The sequence below is a fragment of the Orbicella franksi genome, chromosome 1, assembly GCF_964199315.1.
Source record: "Orbicella franksi chromosome 1, jaOrbFran1.1, whole genome shotgun sequence".
NCBI classification, from domain to species: Eukaryota; Metazoa; Cnidaria; class Anthozoa; order Scleractinia; family Merulinidae; genus Orbicella; species Orbicella franksi.
In genome coordinates, this window is record NC_138145.1 from 11358102 (window position 1) to 11384548 (window position 26447).

The 26447-nt window shown below is 38.7% G+C and overlaps 4 protein-coding genes across 6 annotated transcripts; 1 reads left to right on the forward strand and 3 right to left on the reverse strand.

The window, feature by feature from the left end:
* Positions 1–57: 57 nt before the first annotated feature.
* LOC145490113 (heterogeneous nuclear ribonucleoproteins A1 homolog) lies at positions 58–1910 on the reverse strand. The gene is made up of 2 exons (XM_081469221.1): positions 901–1910; positions 58–545 (listed from the first exon to the last, which is right to left on the reverse strand). Exon 1 carries the CDS (start codon positions 1812–1814, stop codon positions 909–911), a length of 906 nt encoding a protein of 301 aa, XP_081325347.1. The 5' UTR covers positions 1815–1910; the 3' UTR covers positions 58–545; positions 901–908.
* A 358-nt stretch (positions 1911–2268) lies between these two features.
* On the reverse strand, positions 2269–8813 carry LOC145490140 (uncharacterized). 3 transcript variants are annotated; one of them, XM_081469259.1, is made up of 4 exons: positions 5508–8813; positions 5268–5303; positions 4797–4964; positions 2269–4587 (listed from the first exon to the last, which is right to left on the reverse strand). In XM_081469259.1, exons 1-4 carry the CDS (start codon positions 5510–5512, stop codon positions 4362–4364), a joined length of 435 nt encoding a protein of 144 aa, XP_081325385.1. In that variant the 5' UTR covers positions 5513–8813; the 3' UTR covers positions 2269–4361. The 3 variants fall into 3 exon arrangements, with proteins under 3 accessions (XP_081325385.1, XP_081325378.1, XP_081325391.1); XM_081469252.1 differs by lacking the exon at positions 5508–8813 and having other exon boundaries at positions 2270–4587; positions 5268–5414; XM_081469265.1 differs by lacking the exon at positions 5268–5303 and having other exon boundaries at positions 2291–4587.
* An 83-nt stretch (positions 8814–8896) lies between these two features.
* Positions 8897–10778, reverse strand: LOC145490124 (RNA-binding protein Musashi homolog 1-like). The gene is made up of 2 exons (XM_081469231.1): positions 9772–10778; positions 8897–9192 (listed from the first exon to the last, which is right to left on the reverse strand). The coding sequence occupies exon 1, from the start codon at positions 10650–10652 to the stop codon at positions 9780–9782; it is 873 nt and encodes a 290-aa protein (XP_081325357.1). The 5' UTR covers positions 10653–10778; the 3' UTR covers positions 8897–9192; positions 9772–9779.
* A 152-nt stretch (positions 10779–10930) lies between these two features.
* On the forward strand, positions 10931–26394 carry LOC145490103 (TBC1 domain family member 13-like). Its single transcript, XM_081469211.1, has 17 exons — positions 10931–10948; positions 11047–11120; positions 11255–11295; positions 12436–12497; positions 13181–13274; positions 15068–15150; positions 15953–16020; positions 16557–16651; positions 17953–18024; positions 18292–18351; positions 18561–18627; positions 19044–19142; positions 19446–19510; positions 20156–20234; positions 20592–20673; positions 21279–21336; positions 22175–26394. Exons 1-17 carry the CDS (start codon positions 10932–10934, stop codon positions 22304–22306), a joined length of 1248 nt encoding a protein of 415 aa, XP_081325337.1. The 5' UTR covers position 10931; the 3' UTR covers positions 22307–26394.
* The last annotated feature ends 53 nt before the right edge of the window (positions 26395–26447 follow it).

The window sequence follows — 26447 nt, forward strand, 5'->3', positions numbered from 1 at the left end:
CTACAATATGTGAAAACATGTAGTTACTTTGGAAAATAACTAACAACCTCAACCTCCAATAAGATCAAGCATTTTATTCTTAACCCAAACAGCATCAATAATGGTCATGTTGTGCATACATTGCAATAAAAAATAAAAGTGGAAGAGTGATAAACTACACTCCTCAATAGACTACAACAATTGCCACCTTCACCATGTCTATTTCAAATACAGCCACATGCCTATGATGCATGTTCCAGTCACTGAGTCTGTATGTGAAATAGAACTATGGTCATAGAAAATCACAAAGAAAGATAGCAAGAAAATTTCTGCTGTTGCAGTCAACTAGAAGGAGTAGTTATAGAAGTGTTTCCTGTTAAAATGCCGTGACTTGTTCTAGTCCTGGTCTATAAAGATGTCTGCAATTCTGGAGTAGGCTATACTGCATCTTATCTGGTTGATTCACTGTAACTGCAACACTGTGATTCTTCTGTACCCTAGGTCCTTGGTGCCTTAGTGTAACTAATGTCTGGCTATGTCGACTTAGACTTCAAATGCAATGAAACCTAGGTATCAAAACAGAATAGGCTTAGACTCCTTAGAAAAAATAACAGTTAGACTTGTACTTACCCTTACAGAATAATTTAAATTATAAGTTAGGTACCACTATTACTATTTTAAGGCAGTTAATTAAAAATTGGATCACTGGCAACAAAGAATGGAGTTTAGGTGCAATGCCAATGACAAATAATTGTTTTAAGGAACTGTGATTGAGATTTAGTTTCCTTTTTATTGCAGAAGTACAAAAAATGTAAGAATGAAACTGGGGAGCAAAGACCAGAGAATTGAATCAACATTTATTGAGCATGTGGGGAGGTTATCACAACCAAGACTTAGGAGATGATATGATATCTTCCTCACCTGTTCTTCTAATATGGCTTATAGCGTCCTCCTCCTCGTCCTCCTCCACCACCTTGACCATAACCGCCTTGCGGGCCATAACTTGATGGTCCTTGTTGGTAGGCACCCATACCCATGCCGCCATAACCATCATAACCTCCACCGCCATAGGGACCGTAATTATAGCCATAATCACCACCATGATAACCATAAGATTCATTATAGCCGCCATGGTAATTGCCATACCCACCGCCTCCAAAATCACCCCCGCCACCACGACCGCGACTACCTCCAAACGACCCACGACCACCTCCGCGTCCACCGCGTCCCCCCGAGCCACCTTTGTCCTTGTCCTTGGGCTCGGCTTTCTTGATTTCCACTACCTTCCCACTGATGTTGACTTTTTTGATGCAGCAAAGTTCATCAACAATGTCCTCGTCCTCGAATTCGACAAAGCAAAAACCGCGATGCCTGGTTGAAGGAGTGCCATCATCGTTTTTCTTCATGATCAAGTCAACGTTGGTTGGAAGAGTGCCGCGAATCTCGCCAGCAAGAGCTTGCTTGATATCTTCGGCGGTTGCTTCATCTGCTAAGCCACCAATGAAGATTTTCTTTGTTTTGAGATGCGCTGTTGAGCTCGAATCATCTCTCGGGATGGCTCGTTTTACTTCAACTTCTTTCCCGTCAATGAAATGGGGTCCCTTTTCCTTCTTGTCTTTTAATACCGCAAGAATGTCGTCTTGTTTACTGAACGTGACATAACCGAATCCTCTGGACGTTTTCGTGTTACCATCGCGGATTACAACACAGTCTGATAACTCACCGTACGCCAGGAAGTACTCCTTTAAAGTTTCATCTGGAGTATCTTTCTTCAAGCCACCAACAAAGAGCTTCTTCAGACGTTCTTCATTATCCTTATCCGATGGGGCGGCCATGGTTCAAATGTTTCTAAACGGAAAGCGTTTTCGTCCAATTCCTCGACGATAAATTTGTCCTCCTCAAGCAGTGAATGCGTTCAAGAACCGCGTGCTTTTTCATGCGCATGCTACAAATGCAATCCCATGAACACCTGGTAGGGTAGTACTTTGTGTAACACTTCCTTGTTATACCTTGTACCCAGTCCTCTTGTAACCTTCCTACTGTAATACCTTGACATATTTCTACCAGGAGTGTAGCCAGCCTTTAAGCCATAATTAAGCATAATTTCTGTAAATAATTTTTTTAGTAGCCGAAGGGCCATATTTTCTTTTTCTTACTCTTCAGTAGTGAATCACCACTCCTGTATCAATGTTTTATTTTGAAAACCAAAATACTGACTTTCAATCTTATACATGAAAAAATGCTGAAAGGTTATTGACGAAGCAGAACTTTGAAATAGTTTTGCACAAGAAAATTTGGTCGACTGTCGTTGTTTTTTTTCTGGACATTGTCAAAATTTGATATATGACTTAAATGGAAAAAATGGCTGGCTACACCCCTGGCTACCTTAGCTTGCTACCTTAGCTTGCTACCTTGATACTTAGTTACCCTCCCTGGTGATTCCCTGGTACCATCTGGTAGTCTGGGGAGAGCTGGGAACGAATCGATCCCCCAGAAGCGATAGGGTCCTGAAGGGTATGGTTTTCAGGCATTCTCAACCCCAGAGCTCTTCTCTTTTGCGTCCAGGTCAAGAAAACGAGGGGTCTGAGGTCAAGAATGGGTTTTCAGGCAGTTTAGTCTAGAAATCAGACAGTTACCGGGAAAGTAGCCAGTGTATAAAGAGTAAATAATTTAGTCTAGATACTATAAGGTTCTTTACCTGGGGTTCTGAAATTGAAACTTGAAAATTATTCTGTAAAATATTGATGCCTAGTCTAGAATAAGGTTGCAAAATAAAGCTGATCATGGTCTAGTATGGGGCAAGGGTTTCAGTATCTCAGCAGCACACACCCAACCAAAGATTTCCAGAGTACCCTCCTGGGTATGTAGCTATCATATTTGCATAATTGGTGCAACACCAACCTGATACCCCTTACTTTACCAATGAGGTAAATAGTGGCTTAAGATTCAAGTCTTAATGTGGACAACTGGCAGGTGAAAATGATTTTGAGAGGCAGGTTGCTAGGTATTTTGTTCCCCAGGGGGAGCCCCCATGCAATGTGAAAGGCGAGGCACAGGGCCACACCACAACAATCTGGCCGTATTAATGGGTCTTTAAACAAGAAAATGACTGATCAAGCTTTTGTTTGGGAAAGAATAAAGTGGCTGTAAGGCAGGGTTCCTCTTAGCCTGAAATGTCAATTATCTCCTGCTCCTGCTCCCACCTTCAACATTACCTCCAGGGACAATGCTGAGGGCTAGAGATGACTGACATATCAGGATAGGTTCCACTGTAATTACTGAACTTTTCTTATATGCATACTTACTGGATCATGCGTACTAAAAGCACCTGCAGTCAAGTGTCAATCAATACCCTTGTTCGACACTCCATCGAGGTTGACACTAGATCAACACTCAATTGACAGTTTATCAATAGTTGGCAATGTCAACCGACTCATATGTATCGATCAACACTCCATGGTGTGTCTGTGAATATTAGGTGACTCTCAATGGAGATGTTGATTGAGTGTTGACTGAGACTGAGTATTGATGGGGATGTCAATTGAGTGTCCATAATGTGTATCAATCGACACTTGACCATAAATGCCTTGGCAACATATTGATGGTTTGACCATCCTTCACAGTAAGTTTTAATGCATTCATTGTCCACCAAATCATTCTGGGTGTAATAATGGGATTAGCTCTACTTTTAAATCCTTCAGATGAAAATAGATAAAATCTATGTGATAACCTTCAGATGACAGAAGTTATCGTTATTACATTATCTCTAAAATAACCTATCATTTCATTTGGACAACTAGGAACACGCATTCTATAGATATGCTCATGATGGATAGCTAATTTTACATGCCTGTCATTCTTAACATGCCAGTCATGTTGGAAACATGTATATTGTTTCCATATATTAGAAACAGTTGCGAAGTGGAAGATCGGCCTTTCTGTGTCTTTTAAGGCTATTGTTGCAATTTTGTCGCTGCAGTTTATGTCCTTTGAGGTTAGGGTTCGGGTTTGGGCCACTGGTTTCGTTTTCTCCCTCAACTTTTTTCCCTCCTTTTTTGGGGGGAGAGGGGGCGGGGGGCGGGGGGCGGGGGGTACATTTCAATTTGCAAGGTCATGACACTATCAGTGCTACCTTTGAAGGCTTCGGTACCGTTTAATTCATTTGATGCAGCTCGCTTGACAGATATGTTTTCAACAGATACACTAATCAATGAACACATTTAAAAATGCAGTTTAAATCATGTTTAATTACATCAACAGCTTTTACATTTAGTGAAATCTCACATTGTGATACTATGAACAGCCGTATTAGAATTAATATTATGGCTGATTACACTATCTTTTGTTTTGAAGTAAACACAAAAAAAGTTAGTTACAGTTTTTCAGAAACTTAAATACATCTCTACTCTTCCGAATGTTTGTGATCTTGTTGATCCCAGAAAGCAGATTGCTGGCGGCAGTTCCAGCTCCACCCAGTCTTCAAGCAAACCCCAAAATCCCTTCTTTGCTGCTGCATTTGAAGTTATTGGCCCATGCCAGAAGGGGCATTTACCCCATACATAACATACTTTCATTGGGAATTCATTCTCATTCAGTTCTTCCAAACTCCTACAAAGCAACATATCAAATGACCCTATGTTAATTCTTCGCTACTTACTGTTTTTTTTTTTTTATTTCGGCGAGCTTTTGGGGGTTGCTTGTGATCTCATTCATTCATACATTGACCTTTCTAATCTACAAGCATTAATGTGCAACCTTTGAAGTACGATAAAAGAATACATTTCTTCTTTTCTTTCACTTTTTTGTTTTGTACTCACCGAAATCTTGTATTCAAGGCTCTACAATGTGGACATGTTGGTACTCTGTTTTTGCTTTGCTTTTCCGCTACCCACTTCATCAGGCATTTTTGATGAAGTTTTCTCAGGCAATATTTCAGTTCCAGAAGGGCTTTAGGGGGCACATGATCAGTGCAGATGGAGCATATCCTGTAAAAATAAAAAACTCCAGTGACATGGTTATGCTCAATCCCTTATGTAAACAGTAGAGTAGAGTAGAGAAGAGTAGAGTAGAGTAGAGTAGAGTAGAGTAGAGTAGAGTAGAGTAGAGTAGAGTAGAGTAGAGTAGAGTAGAGTAGAGTAGAGTAGAGTAGAGTAGAGTAGAGTAGAGTAGAGTAGAGTAGAGTAGAGTAGAGTAGAGTAGAGTAGAGTAGAGTAGAGTAGAGTAGAGTAGAGTAGAGTAGAGTAGAGTAGAGTAGAGTAGAGTAGAGTAGAGTAGAGTAGAGTACTTACTGGGCTATATTTCTTAAATTGGACATTACATAGAGGCTGTAGAGGCAGAACAGGCAGAAAAACATTACTGAAAATTTCCAGCATATTTTGGGACACATTTGATTTACACATTCGGTTGTTTTGAACACAAACAAGCAATAATAATAATAATAATAATAATAATAATAATAATAATAATAATAATAATAATAATAATAATAATAATAATAATAATAATAATAATAATGAAAACTCTCTTACAGCATACTATGGATGCAGTTGTCCTTGTTTCACAAGTTACTGGCCAGTCTGAAAACTGGAGACACTTGAGTTGCACAAATGGCATGACTTTCCACTTGCAACATGGTGGCACACTTTAACCTCATGTGCATTCATCCCAGAGCACCACTGAAGAAAGAAAAATAGCCACTTCTAACACAAAGTTCTAACAAGAAATTACAAGTTAAAGGAAGTCTCATCCTTCAATCTTGTTTGAAATGAATAAAGCAACTTACGTTTAGTGTACTCAATATTGTGTCACTTAAATTAGTCCCCAGCCAGGAAAACAAACTCTCTTGAAACAGAAAGGCACTGATTATCCTTGCAAAGGGAACACGCCCAACAGCACATTTCCAAACATTGAGAATAGAGTTGAACATAGGGCACAGGGGAGTGTTTATAACAAACTTCGAGGAGTTTGGAAATTCGATCAAACACCATCTCAAGTGTTCGATATGTCTTGCCAATGAAAACTAAAACTAAAGAGAAAACAGAGAAACTCGATGAATTATTAACAAAAAAGTGAGAAGAAAAATTTCCCAAGCTACTAAATTGCTACTGCAATTGCAGAGAACCACACAATCCCATAATTATCGGTGGTACAAAAGCCATTTTATAAATTGCATTGCTTTAGTATGTGCCATCTTAACGAGGATTTAATTACTTTTTTGGTCTACTCTGTACTAAATTTTGATGAAGTGCCTAAATCACTCATACACAAAATGAACCAGAATGTCCACACATTAATAGCAAAGGAACGAAAGGGAAAAAGATAAAAGCTGGTGATAAAAGTGGAAAAGAGTGGAATATTACATTAAAAATTACACAATTAATTGGCCTGGATAAAATGGTATTCAAAGTAGCCTGCAATCACGTGAGTTTTCCACTCTATTTGCTGTTTTAATATGGGTTGTTTGAAAAACTAGTCCTGATAAAATTCCCTGGTGAAATCACTCCTGCCCACTAATAGACAGTAAACATTACTTGCCACATGTAGGTTTCTGGGAGGTGGAAGTTTTGAAGCAAACTCATATTCTGCCTTTCATAACTGGACATTTACAAAGAAATGGCCTTGTACTTAGTTCTGCAGCGTTCAACAATAATCCACAACAGCAGACAGATGTTTTGGAAGAAAAAAAAAAAAGGACCTATTATTCAATTCCCCAAGTGATTTCATTCCAGACCTAGGGATTTCATCAAGTTTCGAGTCAAATGTTGCCTAGGTCCTCATACCTGAAGCAAACTTATTGCTTTTTGTGCAAATTACACCAACAATGACCAATAATTTATCCCTTAAGTTCAAGGGCCAATCAGCCATAGTCAGCTGTAATAGGTTACGACCCTTCATCACAGTCCGGCACACCAGAAGGGATTTTGTACACGATTTTATACCATGCCATAGAAAATACAGCAAATCAGAATACAGGAAAGCCGTCGTAAAGTTGAACCCTGCTATTTCAAACTCTTAGGGGAAATGAGAAATAGTTTGAAATAATGAGAGTCTAAAATAACCAGTAGTAAATTACTGAAGGACAAATCCAAGGGAAATAGGAAATGGTTTCAAGTTTGAAATAACGGGGAATTCGAAATAACCAAGTTTGAATTAGGGGGGGTCCAACTGTATATTTGATGGTGTTACACCCAACCTTCCCATTGTGCGCCAAGCGAATGTTGCATTGATCGTGTTGGCCACTGTATTTTTTATGGCATGGTATAAAGAAGTTATGCAAAGCTCTCTCGTGGTATACCAGGGAATATTCCACTTGTCACTTGTATTTTCTTGGTATACACTCACCTACAGGCTTGTGTGTATAATGAGAAAATACAAGTGACTTGTGGGATACTCCATGTTATATAACTCAAAAGTGAGGCATAACTAGCATGCATCTGGCCCTGTCTTTCCCTGCACCCAGATAAGAGAAAGTATGATGACCTTGTTCCCAGGGTCTCTCTTTTTCCCAAGAGTGCAAAGAATTCTACCTGCTTCATGCAGGATGTTCTTAAAGCAACTAGGAAAACAGACTCAGAAACAGCTGGCATATCAAATACTGGTGGCTGAATTTTTAGGCAATTCTACTGTAATTGCTTTGTGTCCTGTTGGCAGGCAACAAAATTTGCTTGTCACTTTTGCTTGGAAATCAAATTTGATGAACAAACAAGATTGCCTGGCTAGTTTTAATTTTTATGATGCAAAACGCACGATCATTTCATGGAAAGTTGCACTATATAAATTTTCAATATTATTGTTACACAAAACCAACAATATGGGCTTGGTTATTGGTTTGAAGCATGCTGAATGGGCTTGATTACCACTGCTCTGCCGAGCCCCATAGAGTAGTAAAAAGACATGAAAACAAGTCCATGGTAAAAAGGCACACCCTATTTGCATGTCTTCACACTGTTGACGAATTGTTATCAGAATGTGCCCCTAGACTATGGTTTTTGTATTTTACTAACCTGCAGCTTGACAAAGTGCAGTACAACACGAGTTTTAAAAACTTGTGTGCAATGAATGTTACTTTTATCCCACTGTTGGCTGCAGCTATCTCCTTACTAAAGCAGCACTGGATATTGCGCTAAACTTTGATCACATCTCTCATAAGTCAGAAAAATTGTAGTTTTCTCACTTTTTTGGACACTCAGTACTAGTTAATTCCTAATCTAACACCCAGATATTTTCTCCCTATAAAAACTGAAAAGATCTGGGTAGAAGATAAACACAATCCTAAATTGCTGAATTGATAACCTCTCGTAGGATTGGGCTAAGGAAATTATCCTTCTCAAGCTTGACTTTTGCATGGCTGCCACAGGCATAACTTTTCAAAATGTCCTGACTTTTCCCTGATAAAAATCAAATTTCCCTAACCAAATAAATATTATACAAAATGTCAGAAAAAATAGCAGCTTCTATCCTCATTTTACAGTCTTCCTTTCCACTCTTTCCTTAAGACTGATTAGTTTTCAACAAATTTTCCCTCTTCATTACGTAAAAATATTGTTGAGATCCCAGTGACCCCTAGGTTGACCTGCCGCAAGTCTAAGTGACCCCAAATGTTTCAACCAGCCTTCAATGGTATGAAACAGCCATGTTAAATTATTCAAATTTTCCCTGACTTTTCTTCAAAATGTCAATTTTTCCTGACACAAAATAAAAATTCCCTGACTTGTCCCTGACCTTGAAGAATTTTTCCCCTGACCTGTGGCAAACCTGTTTTGGCTTTGATTATCTCCCAATACCTTCAGAGACTTCCAGTAATTTCTAGGGTTCACAGTTTAACAAAAGGGGGATATATTTTCAGTGGCCTTGTTTGATTGATGTTACCATGCCTAGTGATGGCCTTTTTATCTTCTTCATAGAAACTAACCACTCCTGAATAAAATCAAGTCCTTTATTCTTAACCTAACCAACTTTAATAACAGCTAAGGATGAATATACATTATACTAAAAATGCAAGCATGAAATAAAATTTTTCTCCCACTAAAATACTGCAACTTGTTGAGTTCTGTATACATGAAGATGTCTGTAATTGAGGTAGCCTATACTGCTTCTTAACTGGTTGATTGACTGTAACTGCAACACTGTGATTCTTCAGTAGCTTAGGTCCTGGGTGTCTTATTGTAACTTATGCCTGGCTATGTCGACTTATGACTTCAATTGCAACGAAACCTAGGTATCAAAACAGAACAAGCTTAGACTCCTAAGACCAATAACAGTTATCGTAACAAACCAATTAGAAGGATTACCTTCTCCTATGATTACCGTTTGGAGGCAGGAGAACACGTTAAGATAATGCATCCAACTAGAACAAGCAAATAAAGCCTAATCTTGTATGCTGCCAAAACTGCAACACCACTGCAGAAAGTGTGCATAATTTACATTGTAAATAATATGGGCAAAATCTCTTTTCTTGGCAGTAACAACGCTAGAACTACTTCCAGAATGGCAGTAAGCTGAATTTAACCTTAGTTTCCATGAATTCTGGTTACCCCTTGTAATGTTCATTGGACGTGTGCTAATCTAGTGGAAGAGTAGGTTATGCCAGATATCTTTTTTGGGAGGTTTGGGAATGGGTTGGAAAAAGAAGTCTTTCTAGTATTCAAGCATGTGGAATCTGGCATGCAGATAAACTACCTTAATTGACAAAAAATTTTAAATCCTGGCTTCAAATGTAATGATGGATTGATTGAAAACACACCAAAAGTTACTCAAAAATCATCTGAATGAAAAGAAATACAATGTACCTACCTTTTCTGCTAGTATGGTCGCGAATAGCCATCTTGTCCCCGACCATATCCCCTTTGTGGGCCATAGTTTGAAGGAGCTTGTGGGTAAGTTCCCATCTGGCTGTAATAATCATACCCGTTGCCATAATTATAACCATAATTGGGCTCTGCATAGCCATACGACTGATTATAGCCACCTGACGGGTAACCGCCATACCCGCTGCTTCCGTAATCTCCACCGCCACCACGGCTGTGACCACGGCCACCTCCATACCCTCCACGGCCGCGGCCACCGCGTCCACCGCGTCCTCCCGGGCCACCTTTGTCCTTGTCCTTGGGTTCGGCTTTCTTGATCTCCACGCTCTTTCCACATATGTTGACTTTTTTGAGGCAGCAAAGTTCATCGACGATATCCTCGTCCTCGAATTCAACAAAGCAAAAGCCGCGGTGCTTACTCGTGCCATCTTCGGTTTTCTTCATGATCAAGTCAACACTGTTCGGAGCAGTGCCACGAACTGCATCCGCAAGGGCCTGATGGATATCCTCGGAGGTTGCCTCGTCTTTCAAACCACCGATGAAGATTTTCTTCGTTTTGAGACGAGCTGTAGGGCTGTCATCATCTTTGGGAATGGCTCGCTTCACTTCGACTTCTTTTTCGTCGATGGTATGGGCTCCCTTTTCTTTCTTGTATTTTAGTACCTCAATGACGCTGTTCTTGTCTACGAAAGTCACATAACCGAATCCTCTGGATTCTTTACTTTGAGGATCAACAATTACAACACAGTCTGACATTTCTCCATAGCTATCAAAGTATGCTCTTAAACCGTCATTGGTTGTCGACCTGCTCAAACCACCAACAAAGATCTTCTTCAATCTGTCTTCGCTGTTCTGATCGTTCGCCATTTTACCAATTCTTCGTTTCGGGTACTTTTCCTTTCAGTCGCGAAAAGGTTTAGACAGAAGAAATCGCTAACTCTTCCAGTCAAAAGAAGATGCTCCCTCTGAGAAAATGGACGCGGAAAAGGTAGAAAGCAGACCGCCGGTTTAGAATGGCCAGCACGTGTTCGGGATTTATGTGGTTTGATTGGTTGAACGTTTTTCGTAGAATGATTTTGATTGGATGGATTATTGGATGCGACAATAATCGATTTGTTGATTCAAATTCGCGGGCTCAATTTCAAAATGGCGTTCAAGCAGAGGTAATGAGAGAATGGAAGATTCTTTGTTGAACTTCACTATCCAGCTAGGGGATCCCTGATTAATTAGCTTCTTTCGATCCATTGTTCTTTATTTGAAGGGTGTCAGACTTCAAATCTGCTCTCTCTGCGCAACAGATTGACCTCAAAAATCTTAGAAGACTCTGCTTTAGTGGTAAGTTTCATGTGTGATCTGTAGTCGCCCGTACATGTAGCTGCATGTTCTGCAGAGGGAAATGTTTTCAGTCATGGACTATTCATGATGTGGTATAAGGTTGCCTTTTTTATTTCTTAATCATGTGATGACAGGCATACCTGATGGATCTGGAATTCGGTCATTATGTTGGAAGGTAGGAAGAAACAACATGTACTCCAGAGTGTAGTTCAGGAAAGTGTCCATATATACCCACCCCATATCCATGGAAGGTCATTTGGAAATTCTGAGGGAATGAGGTCTCGAGTGACAAAATATTTAAAGGAATTTGTGAGGCTAAGCTTGAAATTCCAGAGGTTGGGAAGGAAGGGTGGGGGGGGGGGGGGGGCACAAACTAAAAAACCTTCCATGAGGGTAGGGATATGGATATTTTCTGGAATGTCACACACAGTACCACATGTCCACTGTTCACTCCACAGGGGGCTAATTAATTAAAGCTTGGTCAGTGTAAAATGCAGACTGCAGACTGCAGACCTGGGATAAAATGCAGACTGCAGACTTAAAACTTTTTAACTGAATAATGTTACCATTCCATCATTGAGAGGTAACCATAATGACGCTAACCAGAGTGTTATTCAGGCTATACAGAGTGATATTCAGGCTAAATGGTATGTTTTTCTGGCTAACTGGAGTGCAAGCTTTCACTCCAATTAGCCTGAATAACCGTGTTTAAGATTAACACTCGAAATGGAAATAATATGATATATACTTGAAAAGTCTTTATTCTGCAGTCTACATTATTTTTACCCCTGGTCTGCAGTCTGGGAGGCATGGTGGCCTCATGGTTAGTGCGCTCGTCTCCGGGCTTACTTTAAGGATAGCTTGATAAAAAGAGGGCTTAATAAGACCCACACATTTATCACAGATATGAAAACAAAGATGGATTTCTACCTGTCATACTTCTGAAAATAACAAAAGGTTTATGTGATGCATATGACATGGGCCAAAATAAATGCAAAGTGCATGGAAAGTAACTTGGGGGCAACTTTGAAATATCAAGTTGGCCTTCACACAAATGGTATTCCCAGCTTCAATAATCACATGCCTCAGGATATTTTGTGATCTCTTGTTACAAGTGACATGTAAGATTTAGAACGTTTGATCCTGACTGGAAGGAAGTAGCTGGCTTTGCTTGACAACATTTCTAGTGCTTTTTATCGGCCATTGATGTTTATTAAAAGGCTGCCCTCAAGTCAAATGTTGTATAAGGATAATTATTGATAGTAACAGAAGTATTGCCATTCTAAATTGTTATTAATCTATTTTATTCCTGAAGCTGCTCTTAGGTTACCTTCCTCCCCAAAAAGATCTTTGGCCTGAAACTCTTAAGAGACAGAGGTATGTTGCAAGGCTTGTTTGGTGACTCACTTCCTTATTATGATTCACCCATGTGGCATCCATTTCAATTTGCTTTTGAAAGTAATCTAAGAATTTGGACCTTGAAGAAATCACAGTGGTTGCGTTGTTCTTTTGAGACATGTTCCTGTTCAGAACTCATAATTAAACTCTGGATGCATATGCATGACCAAACTGGAGCTATGAATTTCTGGTTCTGTTTTCTTTTATTTTGCCCAGATACATAGGGCAAATAGTCACCCCTAACTGGAAAGTGGGGCTAGATTGTGACAAAATCAGGTTACATTAAAGAAGCTAAAAATTTAATCCATGTTATCTTGACCACATTTTGGCTTTACAAAGAAAATTTTCTTTCAAGAATGTGGTTGATAAGTGCAAAATACAATATCAAACAAATATAGATCAAATAAATAGAAAAAAGAACATCAACTCTCCAATTTTGTACCTATCAGTCTTTGTTTTGTGGGTAGAGAGGTGCACAGTACTGTTAAGAGTAATAATTAAAATTTATGTCTTGTAATAGTCTGAAAGAATTACCGGTATGATCTAGGTGTCACCATAATTATATTCCTGGCTGCCAATCTGTACCCTTAATGTTATCAGAACTTTGTTGTGCATTTTGTTCTTCAATGTAGCTTTATTCATTTGTTATTTATATTTTAAAGGTCCACTTACAAACAGTTTGTTGAAGAGATTATCATTGAACAATGCAAAGGAACGAAGTCTGGAAAGGATTCCAAGGAGTTTGATGTTGATCATGTAAGTGCCAAGATCCCAGAAGTAGTGAAGCTTGAAAGCAACTTTGAATCTGCACTGCACCTTCTTGTTGTGCATAAGCTTAGAAATACAGTCAGACCTGTGCTTATCAACACCTCCACTAAGCAGACATTTAGTAAATGGTTCCAACCACATAAAGAGGTGTGGTGGCCTCATGGTTAGTGCGCTTGGCTGCACATTGAGTGGAGAGGACATCTTGTTGTGTTCTTGGGTAATACACTTAACTCTCACAGTGCATCGCTCCACCCAGGTGTATAAATGGGTATTGGTGAATTTAATGCTGGGGGTAACCCTGTGATGGACTAGCATTCTGTCCAGAGGGAAGTAGAAATACTCCTAGTCCCTTCATGCTACAGAAACCAAAGAGAAGCGCTGGCCTGATGGGCCACTTGGCTCATATGCAGACTTAACCATAATCAACCACATTGAAACACTGTACTTTTAACCTCCCATAAGCTGACACTCTCTTAATGCCAACACATTTTCTGGTCCCGAGGGTGTCCCCTTACAGGAGGTTCAACTGTAGTCAGAATAGAACACATAGAACACTGCATCCCCGGGGGGGGCACTGCCATATATGGGCTATATAGGTATGTGCCGCTGTTAAGGGTATGGTTCAAGCAGTTTACTCTAGGATAGGGTATATAAATCAGAGCGTTTGGGTCTAGAATACAGGGTCCGAAATTGCGCTTTCATGGTCGCCAATGCGACTAAAAATTTTGCACTGGCAAATTTCACAACTGGTCGCCAGCGGGCGATTAACTATTTCATGCCACGATAATTATACAAACAATAACTTTGATTTTCAGTCAAATCGATTAAAATACAATTCAAAGCTGCCCACCAATTGGTCACTGAACCTTTTTACCTTTTCGCTGCTTTTGAAGTACAAAACCAATTTTCCTGTTATTATAAATCTACCACAACGTTTTACAGCTGCTATCAGTGCGAAGCTTCGCCGCCACGTTTTTTCAGCGGTTTCCCGTAACATACGTATTGCGGGCGCAAGAGGCCCCATGCGTTCTTTCGCCATGAATTTATTCAGGCGATGTGGTGTCCAAAGATGTTCTGGAATCTTTCCGTAATTTACTACAAAGTGGAGATGGAACATCGGCGAAGAAATTAGATGAAGATTTAGATATTCTCTAGGTGTCAAACGGTGGAAATGGCGACCAAAAATTTTGGTTTGTGTTTCGCTGCGAAGGAAAAATTTTATTCACACTTTTTGGCAACCACATTTTTCCATATGGCGACTGAAAAAAACATTTCAGTCGCCAGTTGGCGCCTGCCAAAAAAAGTTAATTTCGGACCCTGGAATAGGGTATCATTTTTCACAAAATTGACTGGTTGGTTGAAGATTTTATCTAGAGTAAGGAAACCAGGAATTGCCACTTCAAAAATAAAAAAGCATCAAATTGGCAAGTTTAAATTTACGCAAATCAGCCTCAACAGTGTCGATAAATAGGGGGATTTGGGAAGTTTACTCTAGTATAGGTTAGCAAAATTCAGCTGAACTAGCTCTGGTATAGGCTAAGGGTTCCAGGGTCCCAGTGGCACACCCCCACCCAGAAATTCCCAAAGTACCCCCCTGGGACTGCATCCCTCCTCTGTAGCTTAAGATGCCAGCAAGGTAAATGGTTCTTTGATCAAGGATATGTTTTTAATGAACATATGAATTCAGTAATGATATAAGAAACTTGCAAACACCTTTTTTTCAATCTTGAAACAGACTTTCTGTGACAACACTTGATGTATTCTTGTTTGAATGTTTGTAGCCTTTGAACCCACATCCCGACAGCCAGTGGCTGGCATTTTTTAAAGACAACGAGGTGCTGTTACAAATTGACAAGGATTGCAGGTATTTTTACAGTATTAGTACAGTTTACAGTTTGGTACATGTAGATCTTTTTGAACAGTGCTCCTTATGTTCATTCCTCAAGTTCATGCTATCACTCTGATAGAATTATCATCCACTTTGTAAGAAAAGATATCGAAAAATATAACTCACTTGGAAAAGTCCATTTAGTCTATTTTGGTTGTTCCAGAAAACATTCGCATCCTTTCCATGTTAGGTGTTGTGGTTTTACCCCCCCCCCCCCCCCCAACACATCTAGACATTCCAGTTTTAGGTAGTAATGTTTTAGTACTTTCACTAGTTTTTGAAACCTGCTTCTCCTTTTGAATTTTCATTGATCCTCCTTGGGATATGTGTGAATATCTCTTGGAACTAGTGACACTTTTTTATTAAATAAGTTCTTAATATCAAGATCTGATAAAAACTATTCATATTGTTTACAAAGTTTGCTGCACTGTGACTGTCACAGCTGGAGTGGTGGGGGATGGGGGGGGGGGGATGTGGGGAGTGGCTAGAGAGTTATTGAAAACAATTGTCTTAACAGATGTATTGATTCAATTGAGGCCTTGAGCTACTGTATTTTATTCCAAGTTTTCACCGTTCTACAGCATCAGGGAATGAAAAAAAAATACAGTAAATCAAGGCCCAAATGAATCAATACATACACTGTATCTATTCCAATATGCAATATGAAGGACAACTTCAAATGTTTACTATTGTCTTAACGTTCTCATAAGTTATAAATATCACTGCGTACTAGTTATTTGTTTTGTAGTTATGATGATTATCTTTCTTTTGCTTGTAGGAGGTTGTGTCCTGATATTTCTTTTTTTCAAATTGCAACTAAATATCCAAACAAGAAAGTCACAACTGGTGAGTGTGAGAGGTTGCTGCCTTGTTAAACTGGGTAAAACTGGGCTCAGTTGTTCAGAAGCTGGTTGATGCTAATCCAGGATCAAAAGTTAGCCAAAGTATTAATTTTTCTTGTATAATATTTTTTTGCACTGCATATATTTTGTGTAGCTTGAGATTATTCAAACAGTAAACTATAGGACAAACAACATGAACAGAAAATCTCACCAAAAAGTTACAAAACTGAAATCAAAATTCTTGCTAAGCTTGGGTTAGGTTCATCGGGCTTTGAACAATCCCAGCCCTGGAGATTAAAATAGTTTTTCATCCATTTGATATTCTAACTATTTACCATACATTTCATTTATTATTTACTTCTGAGAATTTCTGTTAGTCTGGTTTATATAGGAATTACAACCTGTGAAAAACATCAACTGGGCGATACTGCCTTTCAAGCTTATGCATCTCATAGGTGGTTAATGCCGTCAACTCCAGTGTGTCACAGACCCAAAGCACCTTGAAATTTTTTCTAACAGGTCTATTTTCTCACTGGTTAGGAGATGACAGAGATTTTGAAACCTTAAGAGAGCGAGTGTTACGGACTCACTTGGAGGCATCTCATGTTAACACCAACAGAAGTGGACTAAAAAATGTAAGTCAAGAAACAGGTTGAGCATCCTCCTAACTTTGAAAATTGGCACATTAATTTTGTTTCTTATTATAAATGTTAGGCCTTGATTATGTCAAAGTTGAGGCTTTTGGAAACTAATGGTATAATGGGTATAGTCTGCATTCCAGCCTAATGGCTCCTCAACAGGGTCTGAAATTGCGCTTTCCTGGTTGCCAATGTGACTAAAAATTTCGCACTGGCAACCAGAATTTTACAACTGGTCGCCAGCGTGTGATTAACTCTTTCATGCCACGATAATTGCACAAACAGTAACTTTGATTTTCAGGCAAATCGATTAAAATAAAATTCAAAGCCGCCCGCCAATTGGTCACTTCCTTTTTACCTTTCCGCTGCTTTTGAAATATAAAACCGATTTTCCTGTTATTATAAATCTACTGCAACATTTTACACCTACGATCAGTGCGAAGCTTCGCCGCCATGTTTTTCAGCGGTTTCCCATAACATACGTATTGCGGGCGCAAGAGGTCCCATGCGTTCTTTGCCCATGAATATTTATTCAGGCGATATGGTGTCCAAAGATGTTCTGAAATCTTTCTGTAATGTATCACAAAGTGGAGACGGAACATCCGCGAACAAATTAGATGAAGATTTAGATATTCTCTGGGCGTCAAAAGGTGGAAATGTAGATCTGTTGAAGTGGTCAAAAGATGATTTCAGCACTGGTTTGATCCCTGATTACATCGATTGCAAATCATATTTTGCCGGCAAGCCGGTGGCGACCAAAAGTTTTGGTTTGTGTTTCGCTGTGAAGGAAAAATTTTCTTGACACCTTTTGGTGACCACATTTTTCCATATGGCGACTGAAAAAAAATTTCAGTCGCCAGTTGGCGCCTGCCGAAAAAATTTAATTTCGGACCCTGCTCAAGCTGGTACTTGTATCTCTGATATCCTTAGAATTAAGCAAAGGGGAGTTTTTCTACTCCTCCCTGGGTAGGATGTAAGTCCACTGCAAGGATACCCTCTTTTTATTATGGAATTTTACATGTAAAAAAGCATTCCCAGAATATTCCTCCAATTTCTTACTCAATACCACTACCTAAAGCACATGCTGGGCTGGCCCTGCAGGAAAAGAAACTGGCCAATCTTTCTTCAGCAAAGACCTCACGCTAGTTCAATAATATTATTATAGCAGAATTTTATATTTATGATCTTTGTGAATAAATTATTAATAATTAACTACTAAATAAGTTATTTATGATATATAATTATTATTGATTAGAGAAGATTCTAATGACTTGTTTCATGTTGTTTCCTTGTTTAAGTTATCAGCACCCAGGAAAATTGCTCCAGAGGAGTATTTTGTTTTAGGAGATGGTCAAGAGGCTCACTGGGAGGTAACTAAAGGATTTAAGTCATTCTAGATACAAACCTTGCAGATACATCTGTAACCTGCTGCCAAATACAAGATCAGTTGATTGGATTTATACCAGGCTATGAGTGTAGCTATTTAGATATCGAAATAAGAAATTATTAATAAATGCTTCATCGAATGTCAAGTGTTGCTAGAAGCTAAGCATCTGCTACACAAATTGCCTTGGATTTGTTACTGAAATAGATCACTGATATTAAAGAAATGCTTAAATCTGTTTGATCAATTTCAGGTTGTTGAGAGAATATTGTACATTTACGCAAAACTTAATCCTGGGATAGGCTATGTTCAGGTGAGAGAGTGTTGTTGCCGTTAGAGTGATGCTATGTTTTTCAAAGAGACAGAGCATCATTCAGTCTCCAGGTTAAGCCCAATGTATAGACCGCTATTCCGGGCTAATCCTGCAATACAATTGTGCACTTTAAGTTATTTTCTTACTAAGGATAAAATAATATTGCCTTCCATCATTCAGTTACTGTTATTGATGGTATTATTTTCCAGGGTATGAATGAAATAATTGGTCCACTGTACTATGTGTTTTGTTCTGATCCAAACCCTGAATGGCAAGGTTTGTTAATAATAGTGTTATTTTGAACTTGTTCCGTTGGAATGAAACACTTTTCAGTGTAAAGCTAAACCAAGAAAGAGCAAGCTTTGAACAGGTTCCATTATTCTACAAAATTTGTACTTTGATGGGATTAAAGGATTCCTATCTGTGTTGATCTCATTTATTTGTTACATCAGAGAAGATTTAAGTTTGGGTTTTTGGATTGTGTGCAGTATGACATGGATTTTGTTGTTTGGGGTTTCTTATAAAAAGGGTCTATGTCACACATTTTAATGTAACCTTTGCCCAGCTGAAGAACACTATTTGTTACATTGCTGAGGACTTTGTCAGAAAGGGGCTCCCTATATCCAGATTTCAATGTTCTTTGTTAGCTAATGGCCCTAAATAACATCAGTTTTTCCTTGTTATTTCCACAGAAAATGTTGAAGCAGATGCTTTCTTCTGTTTTACGAATCTTATGTCCGAGATACGAGATAACTTCATCAAGACTCTAGACGATTCAGCTTGTGGTATAGGTGAGTCTGCTGGGTTTAGATGAGAATGTAAATCAGGCTAGTTTCTGGTCGGGCTGCTAGCATGCATGCTCGTGAAAATCTCACTTCGTGACAAGTTCCTGACTGTTTTGAGCATTGTTACAAAACCAATCCATTATGACTGAGTTTTCTTTGATCTGTAGAGGTGGGTTTTGACTCCTTCTTAAATGTTATGTTGAAAGTTGTTGCCAGTGCCTATATAGTGATTGAGTTTAAGACGTAGGCTTAAATCAATATGTTTAAAGTACAGTCATTTATTTATTGTCGCTTGCTGCAACATTTCAGGAAACATGATGAAAAGGGTCAGAAACCTGTTGAAAGATAGAGACCTTATGTTATTCACATACCTGGTGATGTATCTTAATATAGCTTTGTACTTCAATTTTTGTTAAGAGTTAATAGTCTTAATAGTGACAGTTACCATATTAGATCCATTAAAAACAAACTAAACGAGACTGGCAATCTGTTGCCAATAGCATTTTCAATTGTTTCTGGGCAATACTCCAATTATTATCTAATGACAAATAAAAGAAGAGATGACAGTATAGAGACAAAAATGTCTTGCAATGCACTTGCAATTGCAATCCAAAATGTAATTTGGATTTACCTATCAGTACAGGTCATCAGATATCGTCAGTTAATAAGGAGAAAGTCCTCAGCTAAATACACAACTTACTGTAGTTGTGATACAGTCTAAAAAAAATTCAGGCTTGAACAGGATTTGAATCCATGACTGCAATACTGGTGCAGCGATCTAACCAATGGGCTATCAAGCCAACTGGGATCTCGTCATTATGTGGATTCATATACCTGTGAAAGATGACTACTTGAAACGGAATATATGAAAGACATACATTCGAACTGTGGAATAGATATTATCTAGAACAAAGACCATTCCGGCTGTGTTCCCAAGATGGCGTTTTTCATTTTCAAATAAATTTTGGGAGCTAGTAAAAGTAAACATTTTATAACAACTTTGCTGTTGTTCGATGTAGGAAGAGCAACAAATGAGGCCACAGTTCTACAGTTTCAGATGGCTAACACTGCTATTATCTCAGGAATTTGCCTTACCAGGTACGTGTGTAGGAAAATTCATCTTATACATTTACATTTACTGAAGGTTAATTGATCTGATGACTCTGAAAGTCAGTAGTTTTAATTTCATTTTATTTCACTTCAGTTAGTTTAATAAGAAACTTGCTCTAGCTGAATGTAATCGCATCTAACCAATCACAAAAAATACCACCATGAACCAAATTGTTAGTTAGAGTTCACAGTAAAACCATACAACCAATGGCAATCACGGAAAAATGCAGGAACCCAATTCATGATCAGTTTAGGTTTTGCAGAAGACTGGCTGAGAAAACATGCTTGCTTGTTTATAAAAGCAGGTTCTATTGTTTAATTTGTTTTGTTTTAATTGCATAACAGATGTTATCAGGGTCTGGGATTCACTATTTGCTGATGAGAAGCGTTTTGATTTCCTCATTTATGTTTGCTGTGCTATGCACATGTAAGTAAGTTGTTTCAATCTGTTATGTATGTTCTGAAGATTTTTGCAACAGCCTCAAAATTGCTTGTAATCGATTATCAACTTCAACATTTATTTATTTACTCATTATTATTATTATTATTGTTATTATTATTATTATTATTTTTATTATTATCATTATTATTTTGTAAACTAGTTATTAGCTATTGACTTGAGTTAGGTGTCCCCAACAAGCTAATCTATAGCTAAATACACTGACATGTTAATAAAGTTTTCATTCATTCATTCATTCATTACCCTTAAAAGTGCTGAAAATAATAGTACACGGCCAATTCAACCTTAAAGTCCCAAATCTATGTTATTTCACACGCACTGCAAACATGCTGCGCCATTATATTTGAATTGTTTAAATTAACCAACGGGGGCACATCTGAAATTGAACCAATAAAAACAAAGTCTGCACTTGCATGCATGCCAGGGTGTAAATTTCAAGTTCTTTTAAAGTTTTACTATTCCATAAACTCCTAAAAGGTCGCAGCAATGTATCATATATTACTGTCAGGACACATTCATTAAGACTGATAATTGAATTGTTAGCTAAGAAGTATTTGCATTTTGCATTGTAGCGTCATAAGGGATCAACTACTTGCTGGAGATTTTGCTACAACAATGAAACTTCTACAGGTATGGAAAAATGCCTTTTGCCTTTTGATGTTATAGTGATTTTCAAAGAGTGGTAGTAAAATTTTAAAAGAAGTATAAACTGATTTAACATGCCAGTTTCCACCAGATAAGTATTGTTCGACAGATGGCATAGTTGATTTGTTAAAACTGAATGGTGATTTCATCTGGTCATCCAGAACAAGTTGATTTCCTGCTGGGCAAGTAACTTTTCATTCTTACTTGCCTGATCGGTAAGGGCCCAGGCGAGTCATCTGCCAACTAAATCACAAAAAGACTACACCAAAACTTGCCTAGGGCAACAAAAAGTTGTGAGCTACTTGTCCAAAGGGCAAGCTGAAATTCAAGTTTTTTAACCCTGTGATTTAGATGATGGATAGCATTTATAAAACTGTTCACTGCACCAGAGTGTTTTATATTGCCAGAGCTTAATCCTTTTCCCAGTTTATGTTGAAGATGAGATGTTAGTCCATCACAGGGTTATCCCACATTATTAAGTTCAATGGTAGCCATTTATAGACCTGAGTGAAGTCTGATAGGCACTTTGAAACAAGGTGCCACAATACTGACAATGACCCTGGTGAGAGCTGAAACCCAGACCAGTCAAACTGGACCCAGCACACTGGGCTGCTGTGTCTCACAGGGTGTGGTGACATATCCATCTTTTTAGCAAGCAAGGTTTTCATCATGGGCCACTTGGCTCTTGGACAGATTTTTCTCACCCATCTGTTTAATTTTGCTTTGAATTTTTGTTTTTAGAACTCGTCTTCGTTACAACATGTCAGGCAGTGGTCTGTACATTCATTTAATCATTGTAAAGTTTTGTTTGTTATCATTTCAGAATTACCCAGATATTGATATCCACACAATTCTCTCCAAAGCAATCGAACTCAAACGTCCAAGAGTAGTGGCACCCAATCCTCCACCAACACATCCAAGGCAGAAAGCTGGGTTCCAGTTCAAGAAGAGATGACAACTGTTTGATAATACCATGTCATTTTTAAGTTCTCTATCTACCTTTTTATAGCAAAATTAATGTCTACTAGAGACGTTTCAAGAATGCGAGACCACGTTATAACACGAACGATGTCTTCCTACAGTGCCAAATTCTCTCTATAAGAATTATAGAAAATATATTAAAATCAGTGGGGAGAATAAGGAAGTTGATCTTGTGACTAAATACGTCATTTTCGTATAGAATAAATTATATTGTACATCCCAAAAGTTGGGAGGGAAGATTTCTAAGGGGAACGAGAAGGACAACTTTTTGCTATGTCTCTTTGCTATCTACCAAAAACCATACTGAACTTTTAAAGTTGTGTCAGTGTTTTGGGTTAACTTTCCGAAGAACGTAATTTCATCCTTTTTCAATCACTTTAACCTCTGTTACTGTGGATCAGAAAATGGAGGGAAAACTCTAAGCTCATTTCTATGGAAACATGTCATGTTGCTTGATAACGAAACTACCCCGGAGAAATTTGTCGGTTCATTTCAATCTCAGACATGACATGTTTGTAGATCCTCTGTTCATTTGGGGCAAAAAGTTTCATATTCTAATTTATGATATCCTGGTTATGATTTGTCTCCTGTGTACCCATGTTTAGTATGGAATCAGAGCTGTGATTGGCTAAAACTTAAAGTGGCATGCATTAGATACTAGACATTAGCCCTTAGCTTCTCCAGATGGAACCAGAGCTGTGATTGGCTAAAACATTGGGAGGCATACAGTACCATTTAGACATTAGCCATTAGACATTACAATTAATGACCTTCCTTGAAAAAAAATTCCAGTTTAAGTTCCTCCTTGAATGCTCTTGTTGGCATTCTTTAGTCATGAGAAGAGGAACACATAGTGCTGATTGAAAATTAATTTCTTGGTGTGCGGTGCAAGTTAAAGTGTAGAGATCAGAGTATATATGATAGTACAGATGTTAATATGAATTTGAGGACGGATAGCCGTTCATAATTGATTTCCGGTGACTTGTTTCTCGTTGTCATGGAAAATGGACATTCCATTTTGTGCCATTGTTCGCCTCCTTACAAAGTTCTGGGATTAAAGATCATCCGGAAAATAAAGGCTGGGAATCGAATGGTCTACTTTTTGTAAAAAAAAAAAAAAATGTAAATATATCACTGGATTCCTAATGACAAAAAAAAAAAACGATTGTAAACCTTTTAAGCAAGTTATCAATAAAACAGATGATATCAGATCATGGATTGTTTGAGTTGTGAAAATCTGGAAGTAATATATCAAACACGAAAGTTAACAAATCGTATGTGGTCTAGCGTTGTCTGGACTCTTATCGACAACGATGTGTCATCACAGTGGTCAAAATGTTGTGGACTCACTCAGCTGCGCCTCGTGAGTCCACAACAAATTGTCTGGACTCTTATCGACAACGGCAAATCAGCCAATCAGATTGCGACATTAGTAGCAATTGTGGTAAAAACCGTGTTTGACTACATTTCCAAACATCGAGAAGAGAGTTGAAAATACGATGCGCAGCGAAGTATTTTTGATGAACTTCGAGGTGTTTGGAAGTGTGGTCAAACACTGTCTTGAGTGTTTGATATATCTTCTCAATCGAAGCTAACACAAAGCAGAAAACTGAGAAAGGCCCGCGAGTTGTATTGGGAAGAGAAATGTTGTGCCCAAATAACAAAATATTTCAGACCGCCCCGATTGCCCCGCATGAGTAGAACACAATCACTCCGACCAAAAATTCTCAAATATTGAACGAAAGGCCACTAGTTTGAGTAAATAGCACTTTTACAAACTTGGACGGAATAGACAGATCGGTCAAAAGCATCGTGCAACTCTCCTTATGGGAGGCTCTGGTTTCCCGCTCGATTATAAACCCGGAAGAAGTGTGGGTAGAAGAGGGAGAAGCGTGGAACTGACTAAAATCCCCAAACACTAAACATCTTATATTTCTATTGTCATATTAAGAGCCCCCTTAAAAACTTGTCAAACATATGCCAAAAATATGTCAAAAATCAATGAATCCAAAAAAACAGACAGTGGCAAATGTCGATGGTCCCATGTGAGGAAATTAAATTTTCAGTTCTCTTTCAAGTTCGCTGTTAGCAGATTCTCGTTTTAATTCTGAACTACAAACTCGCCATCTTTCACAGAAGGTTTCAATAGGGTTCAAATTCCTCCGATGCAGACTGGCTCTAGTGTAGCGCCCAGTTTTCCCTGCGCAGTCAGTCAGTCAGTCAGTCAGTCTCGTACTTCCCGAAGACTTCCAGGAAACCTCGACAGATTAGGTGCCACACCACAAAGCGGTCAAACAGAGAAACACGCACTGTTTTGTTATCACTGTATGTCTTCATCAGGCACCTGCTTCGTTCAGTTTAATCCATGGACGAAGATACATGGACAATGCCGTGTTCCTCCAACCGGAAAGTTTTCCCTGTAGCGAAGACCCTGTTCGTCACGGAATCGGGATGCAGACAAACAGGATACCAGTTATTTTGCTAACTGACAATTAGCCTACAATTACGGCTCATAATCCATGTCTTGTAAACCAATTTGTTTATAAACAGCCATTTTTTTAGCTGCATGGCGGTTGTTCCCCAATTATATGCAATTCTTTTAAACACTGAAAATAAAGTTAATCCAAATATGAGTCGGTAAGGACCAACAAATGGTGTTATTGTTTGTCCGGGATGGCGTTAAGTTCATTATCTTTCATCGCATTCCTCGTAGAATCTTGCTCCGAGTTTGCAATCAACAGCTCGTAGGATTGGTCTATTTCATTTTTGGCCCGAGCAGTATCCTGATAGTCCAAATTGTCCCTCTCGTGTAACCCCTTCCTTACGACAAAGGTGACACACAAAGCGAAAAGCGAGATCAGCGCCAAAATTAGCGCTCTTTCGAAGCTCGAAGTTGACGCCATTCCACCGAACACGGTCTCTTGCGAGTTTAATGTCGTTGCTTCACTGCTCAGTGATTTTTAAAATGTTCACAATGCTCGACGTTTGGTGTTGAAGTGGCTCTTCTCCCTGGCTGAAGAATTGTCAAAATACCTCGGCTTATCACTCTTCAAGTGTCAATGTTTCAAGTTCCTCACGGAGTAAGTGTCAATGTTTCAAGTTCCTCGGGGAGAAAGCCGATAAAGCTGCATCCATAATTAATGCTTGAAAATAACAACTTTGTTGCGTTATCTAGTATTCTTGGCTCCGTTTATTTTTCATACGGTGGTAATTTTCCTGACCAACAAAATAAATTCGAACTCGCGTCCGTTTCAAATGTTTTCTAGAAAATCGCGAGCAAATATTTGTTTCATTTCGTTTTACAGTACCATTTTGATTCTCTAGAAACAAGAAAGGTAGTTTAACTCATTATTTAACGAGAATTACGAAATCAAGGTCGTTGGCTTGCTTATTTATTTACTTACTGAGTTTTTTCAACGCTTGACCAATTGTAATTAGCCGGCCAATGATGCGAAGAAAAGAGTGTCTCCCCTAAAACAAGCATTGAGCAGGTGGTCTCCCTTCAGTTGTACCTGGTCACACGTTACTGAAGTTATGGAAAATAGGACAAAATCTATGCCAGACTCATTCAAATTCGCATGACGGTGCCTTTGACAATCGAAGTTGTAGCCAATTTTTATCGATTTTTTAAAAAAATTGGGGTGAAGACATAGTTCCTTTTCACGCGCATGTCCTCGAAGTTGCTACAGTGACAAAGTTAGGTGTGACAAATGTGTCAAATGCTGATTGACAGTGAAACTAAATTTCAACAGTTCAAAGAAAAACATGTAAGAACAAAATGGATACACCAATTTACTATTTCTGATTATCACCAGGATGTATTCGTTTTCTTACACTTGAAAATGTTCTCACAATTTATGAATGTGGATTATTCCCTAATTAACCCGTTAGCCGTGCCAATCCGTCCGTAATCGGCCCCGCCTTGCAACAATCACCTCAACAAAGTGCAGGGCAAGTGAAAGGCGTTCCGAAAATTTTGATGCTTTAACGCAATTTTTCGAACTCACTAGGGCGTCACAACCTCTGACTTCTATTTGTGGAACGCAAAATTGTCAGCTGAACATAGACTACAAGCGGACCCTAATGAACCCTCAAAGATACCCCGGTAATATGAC